This window comes from Lagenorhynchus albirostris, chromosome 10 (genome assembly GCF_949774975.1).
Source record: "Lagenorhynchus albirostris chromosome 10, mLagAlb1.1, whole genome shotgun sequence".
In the NCBI taxonomy this organism is placed as follows: domain Eukaryota; kingdom Metazoa; phylum Chordata; class Mammalia; order Artiodactyla; family Delphinidae; genus Lagenorhynchus; species Lagenorhynchus albirostris.
The window spans coordinates 60,633,347-60,648,822 of record NC_083104.1 but is presented as its reverse complement, the minus strand read 5'-3'; the positions used below and the strand labels follow the sequence as shown (position 1 = coordinate 60,648,822).

Below are 15,476 nucleotides of genomic sequence, written 5' to 3'. Positions count from 1 at the left end.
ACGTTTTCCGCAGAATCTGCAGAAAATAAGACAAGACACACCGCTCCTGTGAGGGCACCGTCAAGTCTAGGCTTGTATCAATTTGCTCCTCAATTTTGTAATGTTTTCCTAAGTGAATGTGATTTTTTAAATGACATGTTGGACTTAAAGAATGGTGGTCACCCTTCTTTATTTCAATCCCATGCAAAAATGCATCACAACTTCTTTTCTGTGATACTTTGTGAGGGTGTCCCAATCCCTCTGGAATCATTACTGTGTGCGCCCAGTGTGTGCTGGCCACCACACTGCTCTCCATCAGCAAACACACCTAAGAGACTGACCGGTAACTAAGCAGCCCTTGGAGACAACAGCAGGGCTGGCACATCCTCTTTCTTTTCCTCTAACAATCCTTTGTTGTAGCTTTCACAGGATCCTGGGCACTAACCCATAACGTCAAATTTTAGAGGCTTGACTCCTTAATCTGTCACCTTGGAGGAAAAGGTTTTTATTTTTCTCTCCCACCCAATTTTGATGAACTCTGATGTGCCAAGGGTTAAAGTGGCTTCTTTTGGTCCCGGACTAAATCCATTTCTGACCCAAGAGTCTGTCTGCAACCAGATCTTTCAAATAACCAACTTCATATATAAACTAAAATCAGCTTATTCTTCTAAGAAATCATCACAAATGAATATTACCAAGCACATTTTATCCTTCTGACTCTATCCATGAGTTTCTATTCTGATACTCAGACCATTCATAAAAGTGAGACTGTCGAAAATAATCCAGAAACAGTGTGATGAGTTCTTTGCTGATTTCACTCTGATAGTGTTAAATGAGGTGTGCCCGCAGAGATAAACACACACACACACACACACACACACACACACACACACACACACACACACACATGAACAAACACACATGCACAAACACACAGATACAAGGTACAGCGTCTAACTCCTAACTCTCCCTTTTGTGACAGGACTAGTCCCACGGTTCTGAGCAGGCTTTCCAATGTACTTTGTATACTTAAACTTCTTATTGGGGCTTCCAATTGTATTACTAATGCTGAATGATTAATTCATTCTTGTTGACCTTTAGTATATAAAAAACCAGCCAAGTGCCTAGGGGAGTAAATATTTAGACAGTGAGCTTCTAAAAATGGCATTTATGTACAAAGTAACATTACATTATTCATCAGTCATTGAAGGAGTGCCAGGGGATGCAAAAGTTTGTATTAATCATGCACAAAACATTTGTTTCAATATAGGCAAAGCAACATAATTTAAAGTTTTTAAAATGTTTGTAGGCCAGATCAATGTTCTTCATCTATTCTCTCATTTTCTGTTAATGTTCAAACATAACAAATTCTCTTCTATGGGTATAATGAGATAATGGAACGAGAAAAGGGGAAATAAATATGCAAAAGGACCAATTATTTTAAAAAGAACAGGTAAGATCAAAATAGCATAAGCAGGGAGGTATAAAGAGAACATTTTAAAATGAAATACGTTTTCTGAACTGAAAAATTATAGAGAGGAATATGACATGAATTCAAGTGTAGTGCTGTAAGAAAATTGTATATATAAAGCCAACCATCCTACATTAGTACCGGGCCTCATGCTGTTTTCAAGGTTCTTTAAGTTGTAACAGTATTTGATCACAATTTAGGACCTTACACTCAGTATATCTCTGGGACGTCTCAAATACCACCTTTGATTTGTACAACAGATTGACATACATATCAGGAGACGGCAAGGAAACCAATTTTCTTGAAGTAATAACTGAATCCCTAATGGCATACGCTGTTGTCTCTTAAACTGCTACAGGTCAAGGGGCAAGGTTAAAACTGTTTTTGAGAAAAAGAGAAGCAGCTGATCATGACCCCCACAGATCATGTCACACATCTAGCACTTCAGCAATGACCTAGTTCCAGGTCACCGAACAAACGATTTTAAATTATATCACATAATTACCTAAATGAATAACAAAAGATACTAAAACATTCTTGAAAAACGTTTTAAAGTGCCAGACAATGAAATCACTTTTCAAGTTCTAGCAAGGTTTCGGACAGGGAAATTTAAAACCAAAGTATTTCACTGATACTGAAGTAATTTTCCTGCATCACTTTTAAAGCTGGCTTCCTTGTTCTCCTCAAATGTCACATATTTCAGTATTAAAGACTATTATGTAGCATGACAGATACTCTGTAGATTTTTACAAAGCTAAATTAAGTGGTTACAGTTCCCTCTACATTCAGAATAATCAAGCAAGATAAAATAAAATGTCCCAGATAACAATACCTTGTGATTATCGATCAGATTCATCACTAGATCGATGTCTCCGTGGACAGGCTGGTCCTCAGCCAGCTGGGGCTCAACCCTGTACAGCCAGTCAATGAGGGCCTGCAGGGCGTCTGTGAATTGCCCAGAAAATAAGAGGGCTTCTTCCAATTTGTTTTGTCTAGGGGAAAAAATGGAAAAAATCAATCTGAGCAACAAAAAAGCTGCCCTCTATATCCAAACATCTAAAAAACATCCACGAAGGCTAAGCAGACCTCAAGAGGAAAAGCAGTATATTTGGGCTCACTGCTGTTTCTCTGCTTTCCTTAGAAAATAACAAACTTCTCTCCAATTTTCTTTTCATTGCTTAAATCCATGGCACCTGTTCCAGGAAAATTCCCTCATCACCACCTCACGGGCCCTTTAGTTTCGTCATAAAAATATGCCTTTTCAATTAAATTGTGTTTTAAAGTATCATGCAGTAAGTTTGACCTTTGGGGTGTACAGTTCTATGGATTTTAAAACATGTATATGTTCATGTAACATCACCATAGTCAAGACCCAGAACAGTCTATCAACCCCAGATCTCCCTCAGGCTGGCTCTTCCTGGTCACAGTCTGCCTCCACGGTGGACACCTGCCACTCATGGATCTGTTCATCACTGTGACTTTCTATCTTTTCAAGAATGCCATATGAATTGTCGTGAAATCATTTATAGGACACTGTAAAAAGTATGTAACCTTCTGAGAGAAGATTTTATTGATTCTGAAAAACTAACACTAGGGCTTCCCTGGTGGTGCAGTGGTTGAAAGTCCGCCTGCCGATGCAGGGGACATGGGTTTGTGTCCCGGTCCAGGAAGATCCCACATGCCGTGGAACGGCTGGGCCCGTGAGCCATGGCCGCTAAGCCTGCGCGTCCGGAGCCTGTGCTCCGCAACGGGAGAGGCCACAACAGTGAGAGGCCCGTGTACCGCAAAACAACAACAACAACAACAACAAAAAAGACTAACACTAAAAACTTATTATGAAGTTCCCTAGAATGGAATATGATATTCTATTCAATTTGGATACTGACAAAAGTAATGAGGCTAAGGATCAATGAAAAATTTGGAAACATGTATAAGATATGTGAACTCTTCAACTACTGTTTTAACTTTCTTAGCTACTTTAACATTTTTTTAACATTTTGGGTCTTCATGGTTGAAATGTAGTGAGGAGGAGGGAGACTGGGAAAGGGTGGGTGGGGTCAGGCTGGTAGGACCCTGCTCGCCACAGTGACGGGGCCTGTATCCTAATCCACATCCAAGAGTTAGTCCCTAAAGGGTATGAAGCGGGGTTGGGGGGGAAGCGGGGGGTGACAAGATCCCACTTATACTTTAAGAAGACAGGCCTACTGGTGATGTGGAAACGGGACTGAGGAGGACCATGGCAGACCTGGGGACCAGTCCGAAGGCAGGCGCTGTAGTCGCATGTGAGATGCGGGGAGGCTTGGAGAAGGATGTCATTTTTGAATGAACCGGGCACTTAAACGTAAATAATACTGAACAGCAAAGCCTCTGGGGGAGGCACTGTGTGTGCGGGGCATCGAGGATGAGCAGACATTCTCCAGGCAAAGGAGGTGTGTATTCAAGGTTCCAAACCCTGCCTGCAGAGCGCCAGGACCGTGACAGCTGCCAGGGGTCCAGCAAGGTGAGTGAGCGGCTGTCAGGCGCATCTCACCTCTCCACTGACTTCCCACAGATCGTGTCCCACTTGTCTCTGAGCTCACTCAGCATGTCATCCAGCTTCAGGTTGTCGTCAGCCAGGGAGGTCTTCTCCTTCAGAGAACGCCCAGTCCTGTTGGTGGTGTCGTAGACAGAATGCTTGGCTCCGAGGGATTTCTGAAACTCCTGTACATCCAACAAGAGAGCAGCATGCATTTCTACTTGGGATTGATACACAAATAGGTAAGAGACAGTGAAAAAGGCATTCCTCTTAAATAAATGGAGACATCAGCCATCATCAAGTCACATGGTGTAGTGCGTACTCAACAGGGAACACACCAGGGTAGAGAAGAACCTTTAAACTTTCAAATGGAAGGATTAACTTTTGGCAGAAGCTAAGCACCTACTATTATCAAGCACCTATTATTATTAAGAGCACCTAGTAGTATCAAAAAAAAAACCAATTTCAAAGCAAAACAAATCCTGAATCTCTTGTAGACATAAACTACAAACAGTATAAATAGTTATGGTAAAGTGGAATTGCTAATAAACTATTGAGAGACCCACGAGCCCAGAGAGGAAAATGTAGCTAATACTCTATGAGTAAGTATGGGTCCAGTCTGGACACAGAATGACCCAGTAATGTATAAACTTACTACAGTTGTTTTTTATTGTCAAAAAGATTTTCTGTCACACATTTTGGATTCTCACTGTAATGTTACATGTATTTTATCTGTGAGCCAGGATAAGGGGAAAAGAACCATAGCTTTGGTTCTGTGTTTGGACCCACTCATTCTGGGCATACCTGGGGAGGCCACATCCCTCCTCACATCCACAACGCCCTACCCAAGTCTCTGAAGGTCTATAGATGACTTTCCACTACCAAACAGCTACATGGCTAATATGACACCTGTATTTTTCAGCTTTTACAGTGTTAGTGAACCCTTCATGTCTGTGTGTGTATATACGCATGTGGGGGAGGGATGAATTGTAATCTTTCTATATAACTCAATTATAAGCTTTCATAGAGCAGGGGTATTATCTCTGTAGGACCCTTAGCATCATCTTGCATTTTGTGGGTGTTTGTAAACATTTAATAGAAAGAGTAAGACAACTGCTATTGAATACATAATCTCAGTGATGAGAAGAAAAAAGGTCAACTTCATGGGCAGCTTAAAAGTTCATAAAATATCAAGGAAACACAAACATGGAGATTCTCAATCCTGGTAGCACATCAGAATCACCCCAGGCAGTAAAATGCTATGCAAATGTAATTTCCCAAAATAACCTCGAGGTTACAATTACCTAATAAATTGTATTGCCTTAAAAATGTTACACACTTGAAGTGTTTCACTAATACCACACTATATATATCTTTTATAATAGGAGGCAACTACATTTGGGAATTTTTTGGCAATAAATCCCATCACAATATGTCACTATTTCTGTAGTCTGTTTTCTGTAATTATTATGTTTTTCACGTTTTTCGAAACAGAACGCTAGCTTTAGAATCATGGTATCGACACAGATTTTCTTATACAAAACAAATGTTACAGCTGAATACAGGATAGAGTCAAACTTTTTAAAGACAAAAAGTATCCAAACGATGAACAGAAAAGACTTCTTTTAAGATAGGCTTAACGTACCCTGTTATCTCAGAGAAATGGTGACTGGTGACAGGTCTCACTAGGAAAAAGAAATCTAATAGGGTTCTTCACACATTCTTATTTCCAGGATTCTCTACTTTAAATATGCCGTATGCTTTCATCAGACTATGTAACACAACGTCTATGCTCAAGTTCACATAAGGCATTCTATTCTGAGAAGGAGGGGACGGGAAAGGGTGCTGGTCACCATCTCTGGGCTGCCAGTGCTAGATGGGGCAGCTCCCAGGCAGAGGGGCCATCAGGACAAGCCACTCGTAAGCCCTCATCCAGCCAAAGAAAGGACCTCAGCATGTTCCCCCATCATCCTAGGATCCTGACCCCTGCAGCTGGTCAGGCCCACTGACGGAAGCAACCAGCCTGGATGAACACGAGGGTTAGAATGTTCTGATGATGATAAAACTTATATCATTCAATCTTTTCCAGCATTTTAAAAGCTATCATGTTTCAAGCAATGATTTATATGTAGATGCCTAAGACTGTAAAATGGTTTGCAGGGACGGTCTCCTTTTACCCACATCCTCACCCTGAGGGCCGATGATCACTTTACAAACAGAATAACAGAAAGACCCAAATTCAAGAGAGTTGGGGAGGATGGGGGGAGGGATGTTCTTTGAATGGCATGTGGTAGGAATATAAAAGGCAGAAAATATAAAACACAGTGTCTCCATATCTTCTTGTCTACACAAGGAAGCCAGTGACTATGTGTCTTTGAGGGGAGGGGTGGAATTTCACACACATACACAGTAATACCAATTTAGGAAGTGTTTTAGACTGCGTAAGACTTCCAGTTTTAATTCAGTGAGTTTTCTTTTAACAATTAACCCTGGAATCATAATGGAATGAGCACTTGACCAATGTAAAGGGCAATTGGTTTTAAATTTAATACAGGTCCACGTTGGACAGCCTTTTTCTCCAGTGGTGAATAAATACACAATCAGGTAGGAATTTAAAAGTGACCCTGAGATATACAACGATACAATGTGCTTTTCTTAACTGCAGACCCACCTTATGCTGTGCCAGTTGTGCTTTGATTTTGTCTGGGTCGTTGGCAATTTCCAGTTCAGAATCCAAAGACTTCTCTGACTCTTCCAGCCACTCCATAAGCTTACTCCAAGCTTCATGGAACTGTAAAAGAAATTCACATCTTTGTCCAGAAAACTTTCAGGCATACTCACTAGATTTGAAATCTAGTACATTTCTAAACAGAAATTGATATTAATGAAAATGTTAACAATTATACATTCAAAATTCTCCCTGAAGAAGAACAAGAAAGAATATTTTCATCAGCAGATTACAAAATGTCTTGTTGACGCTCAGCTTTTGTGGTCATGCCCCGTGGTCACTTTGTTATAACTCATTCAAACATGTCAGCTTTAACAAAAATAGAAGTGAGCCTAGAAGCAGTTAGGGAGCATCAGGCAGAACGTCCCACCCTTTCTTTTGTTTAATAAATAATGTAAGCGTAGACTGGCATGCTTTGTATTATCCCATAGGTCTCTTACATTGCTTTTCATTTTTTTTCATTTGGTTTTCTGTCTGCTGTTCTGATTGGAATCTAAAATACAACACAAATGAACTTATCTACAAAACAGAAACAGACTCACAGACATAGAGAACAGACTTGTGGTTGCCAAGGGGGAGGGAGCGTGGGGGAGGGATGGAGTGGGAGTTTGGGATTAACAGATGCGAACTAGTATATATAGGATGCATAAATAACAGGGTCTTACTATATAGCACAGGGACCTATATTCAATATCCTGGGATAAACCATAGTGGAAAAAAACATGAAAAAGAATAGATAGATGTATAACTGAATCGCTTTGCTGTACAGCAGAAATTAAACACAACATTGTAAATCAACTATACGTCAATAAAACTAAAAAAATAATAATGTAAGCTTCCACTGTTGTCTCTTGACAGATCTGGATTTACTTCTAAGGTGGTGTTTAATTCTTATGCTAAGAAAGAGGTACAAAAAGGGAGAAGGGAAAGGATAAAGTTTGTAAATTCACTTTAACAAGAAGAGGGCATTACGTTCCTATTTAATGCAAAGACAGTTCAACATCTTTCTTGCTGCTATACAAGTCCTCACATCAATGCCTGAGCCTCACATACTGGTTTTATACTTAAGAGCACCCACAATACTCGAGTTCTAACAAAACAATTATCTTTCGCGTCTAAAGCCTTGAACTATTCCGGTGCTATATATACTTGATTTCAGCTGTGGTCTCTTTTCTGCTTATCATAAAGAAATAGTAGGTACTATTTTTGGATACCAAACTAGAAAATTAGTTATAAATTATTTCTTCCAAGGAATTAAAGGGAACAGATACATGACAAAAACCTAAGTAATCAAAACAAAAACTTTTATATCAAAGAACATTAATAGTGAAATAACAAAAAGACATTTGATACTAAGCACAGTGAGAGCACAGAATCACAAAGCTGCAAGGGTCCACTGGAGACTGTCTTGTTAGAGACCTGTTCTCCCTACACGTCCCTCCCACAAATCTAATCAACTTAGACATGAAAACAGGGAGGCCAGAATAGGCACATAAATTGCCCAAGTCAGAGAACTACAGCCAAGATCTGAGCCAAAACCTGAGGTATTAGAACAAATAAATAAATAAACAGCTAGTGATGCCAGCTTGTCTTTTTTTTTGGCATGCAGGATCTTAGTTCCCTGACCAGGGATCGAACCCGTGCCCCCTGCAGTGGCAGCACAGAGTCCTGACCCCTGGACCGCCAGGGAAGTCCCTGTCAGCTTGTCTTTCTACAGACAGTACAGCTTATAACAACTGGATGGTAAGTACAATGGTACAAATGCACAGGTTCTGAGGCTGGTCCTGCTCTCAAAACTATTTAGAAGCCGTACAAATAGAAGAAATGCCATCCTTTTGCACCGAGAACAGTGGAGAATCCTTATCAATTCAATTCAACAGACTGAGAAAATAAAATTGACTCGATAGAGAAAGGAGGAAGAGGGTGGCCGACTGGCTACTGGTATCCATGAGACTTGAGTAAATCAGATGTTCATAACTCAAAATGCCTCCACTACAGACGACAGGGCTGCACACACGGCAAGAAAAACATCAGGCTTGGCATGAGGACTGTCTTAAAAAAACATCCGAGACTGATTCTATTCTAGAGACTCGTTTATTACATGGGACATACCATACCTCCCCCTCAAAAAGAGACATGTGGCCTGTAATCCAATCACAGGGCAATGTGTCATTTCGCCAGCCTTTAAACATTTTATGCTGGACAGCTTTAAATGCTGAAACACTGGACTCCCAGGTCATCCTCTGCATCACCCAGCCAAGCCTAGCTCCCCAAATGACTGCGCCCAACACCAATGCTGGACAAATGCAATGGAATGGGGCAGAAAGAGTCATTATAAAATTCACCCTCAGTATTATTACACGAAGTTCCTAGTAAAAATCAAAGATATATGCCAAGCAAGGTGGGTGCATCTTCCTCTTCCCTGGAGTACAGAGATGCATAACTGCACTTCTCTGTGTTTACTCTAGAACAGAATATGAGTAACAGATGAAGGAAGGAAGGAAGGAAAGTTCCATGTGAGATTCTCTAGATTAAAAAAAGCAGCCCCCCAAGATTCAAACAGTTAATTTAAAGGTGGGATGAAGCTGTATCCAAATATTAGAGAAGAAAGGAAGCCCTGCCAACAAGTGTATGGATTTGGAGAGGTGAAGAGAAACAACCAGCTCAGACCCAGAGTATGCCTTCAGAAAGTTGTCTGGGGGCTACACATGAGAAAGTCTGGTTTTGGAACTAAACACAAGTAGCAATATAAAAAAGCAGAATGCCTCACTCTAAGTATGAGAGTGGAGGTTGAAAGGCCAAGGAAAACCAACCAACCCAACAACAAAACTGTGGAGCCCTTTTTTGGGCCCCAATGATAACGGTCCATCTGTGATATCAAGATATGATCAGTCTTTCCAAGGCTGGTCCCCAGGGCCTGGAGTTGCTGCCAGGTCAGAAAGTGACGTCATCGTCCAAACTGAGGCCATGGCCTTTTTAGGAAATAAACACCTTGGCTTCACGCCATGATCGTTACACAAAGCACAGCCTGCCATAAAAGCACTTTAATAACATAACGTGTATTTAATAACATAACATAGACCTGATTCATTGCCAAGTTCAGAGGATCTTTATAAAGGTTTACCTGCTTGGCCCTCTTCCTTGCATCATCCAAAGATCTTCCTCTTTCTACTAAGCGCTGGACCACTTTCTCCCAGCGGCTCTGTACACTGATAAGCAGATTCTTAATGAGAACGACATCTTGTTTCTGACTGAAATACTTCAGGTGGGTTCCAGTTTTGTCCAGCTCTATGATCTGCTCCCGGTGAGAATTTACTTCATTGGCAAAGACCTTTCCCAAAAAAAGGGAGGTGGGTACAATCAGAAACAAAGGAAAAATGGATCTATCTTGAAAATACTTCCAGGATCATAAGCTGGTTTCAAAGGACAAAAGAAAGTGTTCAAACTACCAAATTTATGCTTTTGCCATTAAAACAGCCTGATGTCTAAAAAGGTCTGAGAAGGGAGTGCTGTCCATCCGGGATGCAGCTTACCTTGTGTTCATCAATTTGAAATAAGACGGTGTCCAAGATAAGGCTTGGCCTGGAAGCCATGTTTAGGGTCTGCTCCGCCTGGGTGAGCCAGTTGATGAAGTCCTGGAGGGAACTGTGGAATTCCATTGCCAAGGTGAGGGCCTCTTCCAGTTTAACCTGAAAAGACAGATTATTTAGTATTTCATGGTATTCAAGGTTTCCCGCCTCCCCACCTTCCCCGCCCCAGCAAGTTTAACCACTCTCTGGCAGACTTCCTCCCCATCCATACTTTATTTATGCATAGTCTATATCCCCCAAACAGTTTTTGAATACTGGCTAACCAAGCCCCTTCAAGTTTAGTGAGAAGCATCTCACTGCAGCTAAAACAATTTTAATATACACTAAAACTGTGGTCTGGGGACAATTAACCAGAGAATTACTAAATAGAATCTAGAAAAAGAAAATTTGACATGCATACAATTCATTTTGGAGGTCAAAATACTATGAAATATATATACATTATGCTCTGTCAGCAAGGGCATATAATCTAGTATTCCTAGCCTATCATTTTTATAGCATTAAATAGCAAGATTTTTAATTCTCCCTCATGGATTTTTGTTATGTAAGTGCTTATTATATGTACAATCATCTCACTTTCTTGGTCTCCCTCCCTCCCCACTCCCGCCAGACATACAGCCTGCCTTTTGCTTAATAAGTGTGATTAGAATTACTTAACCACCCAGAATTCCACTGGTTCACAGATTTAAACTATACCTAGTTAACACTTGACCTATGATATACCTTTATCTATGTCTGAACAGATTTCTTCAACTGTGTTCTCCTGCGTTAAGACAGAATACTATTTTCAGCTGAGCCCGTGAAATGTCCAAACGTATACAAAGAAAATTTAAACATGAATCATTAGATGTTCCACTGACAATTCTACTCGGAGATAAGGTAAGACCCATGAAATGAAACAATGAAAACATTCATTCTATGATATTCATCAAGGCACATACTTTCCTTTCATTGAGCTTGGTTTCCACTGATTCCCATTTTTCTTTCAAGTTATTTATGTCTTGGTCAATATTTGTCTCTGCAGATTTGGGGCATCTTGCAAGCATCTGCTGGCCTTTCTGCATCAGACTCTTATATGTTTCTTCTTTAACATCAAAGGCAGCACAGATTTCCTAAATGGAGATATCCCCCCCGCCCCGCAAGTCATATCATTTTTAAGAGAACAAAATCTCAGAGCTCTTTTTCCATGTCATCAATCCCAAGCCCCTTATTATATACTCAACACCGTCCAGCACACAGAATAACCCTGACACATTCAAACTTTCCACTATACTGAAAGAACAACTAAACCTATAGCCACACTCTGCCTACCAAGAAGTCTTAGAAATGGTGCTATTGTTATCAATCCACCCCACACGTGAAGCAGTAATGTTAAATGTTATCAAGAAAGCTTTCAATGTACAGTAACCAATCAGCTCTGTGACCTTGGGCGAGTAACGTAACTTCCCTGAGCCTCGATTTCCTTCTCTGTAAAATGGGTTCTCTAAGTCTCTCCTCGGAACACAATACAACAACTGTAATATTGGTTTTTTGGTATAATTTAATTCTATGCTCAGAAGACACACAGTGGATAGAAGGTGAAGACCCAGTACCGTAAGACATTTAAGTTGATGACACAGACTTTGGAATCACAGTAGCCAAACTTGTGGTCCTATGAATATTCTTCTCAGTTATAACATTTTTAAAGCTTTCAACTAGAATGCAGTGTGTATCTTCTATACAGAGTATAAAAATACTGCTTAAACAAATTTAGAATTTAAGATAAATGAAACACCAGTTACACTCACGTCAAAAGTAAGACCAGTTCTATTCCATTGATTCAATTACAATGTGAGTCAAATCATAGCTCCCACTGAAAAATTACATACTATCTAATACTTCCAACTTTTTAATTTTTAAAATTGAGATATAATCCATAAAAATCAGCATTTTAAAGTCTAGAATTCAGTGTTTTTAGTATTTTCATAAGACTGTGCAACCATCACTACTAATTCTAGAATATTTTTATTGCCTCAAAACTTTGTAATTTCTTAAACCTTAAAAAAATCCCTCTCTCAACATATTTACAATATCACCCACTGAAAGCTTTTAATCAAAGCAAAGCTTCTAAATACAGCTAAATCTCAGGAAACAGTAATACTCCAAGTTTTCTAGTTTCCTTCATGTCTAACAGAACCAAATCAAAAGAACATGACTAAAACAGTATTACAAGTATCAGTAACTCTTTAGAATTTCTTAAATCATGGAATTCTATAATCTGGCAAATGATATCAGCAAACATCCTACCCAAACCAAATATGCTGATAAGTAATATTTTTCTAAAATAAAATATTCTAAAGATAAGCTCTTTGCTTTCCAACTTTTTACTTATACTCTTCTAAATTACCATTTAAAAATATTTGTTTATTAGAGAACCATCTCATGCATGTTTGTTCAAGAATTCATTAAACTTATACTTAATGGACTGTAATAGCTATGCAAGTACTTCTAGGAAAGTAAGGAGGTATCTGGAAGACAGCCAGATTTTATGGAAAAGACAAGTGCTCCCGAGTTAATTAGTCAATTACTTTTTCAGTGAACAAATGGGTCCCTTGTAGCACCAAGAAAACAACATATTAACAACAAGAAAACCACATACACAATGATTTTCTAAAAGAAGGAATAGAGATTCTAGGAAATTCTCTATAGGATTAATAGGATTCATTTTAACTGCTCATGGCAATTGTGAAATGAATAAGATGTTACTTCTGTTGTATTTCTTCACTCCACCTACAAGATGGTCACTTCCTCTCCAAATCATCAAATTCAAAATTATTCCCAACAAGTGCAGTTTTATTAGTAAGATCTTACAACAACACTAGGCATGACTAAAGAGTACAGACTTTCACGTACAATGGCCCATTTCTTTTGCCAAATCCCTAAGTACTTCTACTTTTATTTCCTAAGAAGCATTCAACATTTGAAAAAGACTGTTTTCTCTTAGAACTTCTAGAGCTAAATTATGATGGGACACGAATAGGAAATGTCAATAGGTCAAATGTAGTCTAAATTTAATTTCTCAGCCCATACTTCTAGGAAAGAAAGCCAGAGTCTCAAGTTTCATTATTTTTCCTCCTTATCTTTAAGAGTTGACAGCGCTACAGACTCTGGGCGGGAACAGCCCACAGGCATGATGTGATGCTCCGGGTCAGACAATTAAACAGAAGCCTCCTCTTATCCAAACCTGGTGGGTGTGAGGTTGAAGATACGGCCCCATCACCATTAAAAGGAGCAAATATGTAACTTCATTTTCACAGAACAAGAACATATTTTCCAGCCTTCAATGAAACTGGGTGGGAATCTCATGCTCACAGCAGTAATTGTTAAGTCCATTTTGATTCCTTTAGGGATTTTTCTTTCCACTCAAGGAGCCACAGTTTATAATTTACCCAATGTTATATTACTATCCATACAAGTTTATCATTTTATGGGGGAAGGTCTGCTTCTAAAAATTGCCTAGACTGCTAAAACCTCTTTTCATACACTGACACACTAAACTTTAAAATAAAGAATAGGTTCTGACTTTAAAAATTTAATCAACAGTGTTTCTAGCACTTATATATAGAGATTTCTGCTGCAAAACTGGATATCCTTAAACCTTCTCCCACAGTTTGTTTATCACCAGGGCCTACACAAAATAGTCAGTCTCTTAATCTGAGGCTAGAGCTGTAGGAAATAATATAGTTACCATGTGGGCAGTAAGCTGTTCCCTGGCTGTTTCCGGTAAACCTCCCAGAGGCTTGGATGCTAACAGATGGCGCTCTGTGTCGGTCAGCCACTGTTGCAAATCCTCGATTTCGCCGTGGAACCCTTTAGCCTGGAGTGAGAGAGAGGTTCAAGTTTGGACCCCAGATATGGTCACTTTGAAGCCAAAAATGAAGCTTAAACAATCCCAGCCTGCTAAGCCTCTCCATGCATTTTGAACAAGGGCAGGGGCCTCTGGACCACTTGCTTTTCTTCAGCAGGAGAACCAGCAATAAAACTATCATGCTAAGAACTGGAGAGCTGTGTTCTTCTCAGCTCTGTCCTTTATCCCACTTGTTTTTACTCTTCTCCTTGAAGTATAAAAACTAAACAGGGGTGTGAAAACCAATAAAAGAAATGCCATGTCATCTTGGTCTTGAAGGCACCAAAAAGCTTCAGGATTTATTCTCTCATTCACCTGGCGCAAGGCACCATCCAGCTGCTGCTTCCTTTGTTCTGTTTTTTCCAAAACATTTTGCCAGCGTTGATTCAAAACCTCTAGCTTGTTCTGAAGGTTGCTGACTTCTTCTCCGGCACTTGATTCGATTAGATCATTTCCTGCTTTCTTCACGGCTTCCACGGTGGACTGATGGGCTAATACATCATTTTGGAGCACCTGAAAATATTCAGATTAACACTTAATATGTTCGCTAGTTTGTAACATGCTAGCATCACTTCTAATGCAATTCTTTTATTTCCTGGTTATGAAACGTTCTGAAGCTACAACATATACATAGAATTTTAGTACTAATGAACTTTTTAAAATGGAGAACTTCCTTTCCCTTAACTTTGCAACTTTATTGGGTATCTCTTCAATCTACCAACATTCCCTGAAATGATTATGTTGAGAACACAGCTAGTTCTACCCATAGAAGAGTTTTGAAACTGATGACATTAAGTATATAGAGATTATAGTTAAAAGGCTCTAAAAATATTCATTTGATTCAATCTCACTTTAATTGAACTTAATTTTCATGTCCTGAGTAAACAATTTCGAAGATATATATTGCTATATGTTCAAATATAAAATTAATACATTGCCATGTTTTACAATTAGCACTCTTAAAAAGGAAACATGAGAGATTACGACAAGCAACTATATGCCAATAAAATGGACAACCTAGAAGAAATGGACAAATTCTTAGAAATGCACAACTTTCCGAGACTGAACCAGGAAGAAATGGAAAATATGAACAGACCAATCACAAGCACTGAAATTGAAACTGTGATTAAAAATCTTCCAAAAAACAAAAGCCCAAGACCAGATAGCTTCACAGGAGAATTCTATCAAACATTTAGAGAAGAGCTAACACCTATCCTTCTTAAACTCTTCCAAAATATAGCAGAGGGAGGAACACTCCCAAACTCATTCTACAAGGTCACCATAACCTTGATACCGAAACCAGACAA

The 15,476-nt window shown here is 39.4% G+C and overlaps 1 protein-coding gene across 6 annotated transcripts in view; it reads right to left on the bottom strand.

Annotated features, from left to right (window-relative positions):
* The window catches only part of DST (dystonin), a 500,594-nt gene that overhangs the window by 24,573 nt on the left and 460,545 nt on the right, over positions 1 to 15,476 (bottom strand). For all 6 annotated transcript variants that reach the window (XM_060162516.1, XM_060162518.1, XM_060162517.1 and 3 more), the window contains 8 exons: positions 14,485 to 14,682; positions 14,011 to 14,139; positions 11,225 to 11,395; positions 10,227 to 10,382; positions 9,818 to 10,024; positions 6,637 to 6,756; positions 3,981 to 4,150; positions 2,283 to 2,442 (listed from right to left, as the gene is read on the bottom strand). In XM_060162516.1, the coding sequence (XP_060018499.1) occupies positions 2,283 to 2,442; positions 3,981 to 4,150; positions 6,637 to 6,756; positions 9,818 to 10,024; positions 10,227 to 10,382; positions 11,225 to 11,395; positions 14,011 to 14,139; positions 14,485 to 14,682 (1,311 nt within the window). The remainder of the gene's footprint in view (positions 1 to 2,282; positions 2,443 to 3,980; positions 4,151 to 6,636; positions 6,757 to 9,817; positions 10,025 to 10,226; positions 10,383 to 11,224; positions 11,396 to 14,010; positions 14,140 to 14,484; positions 14,683 to 15,476) is intronic.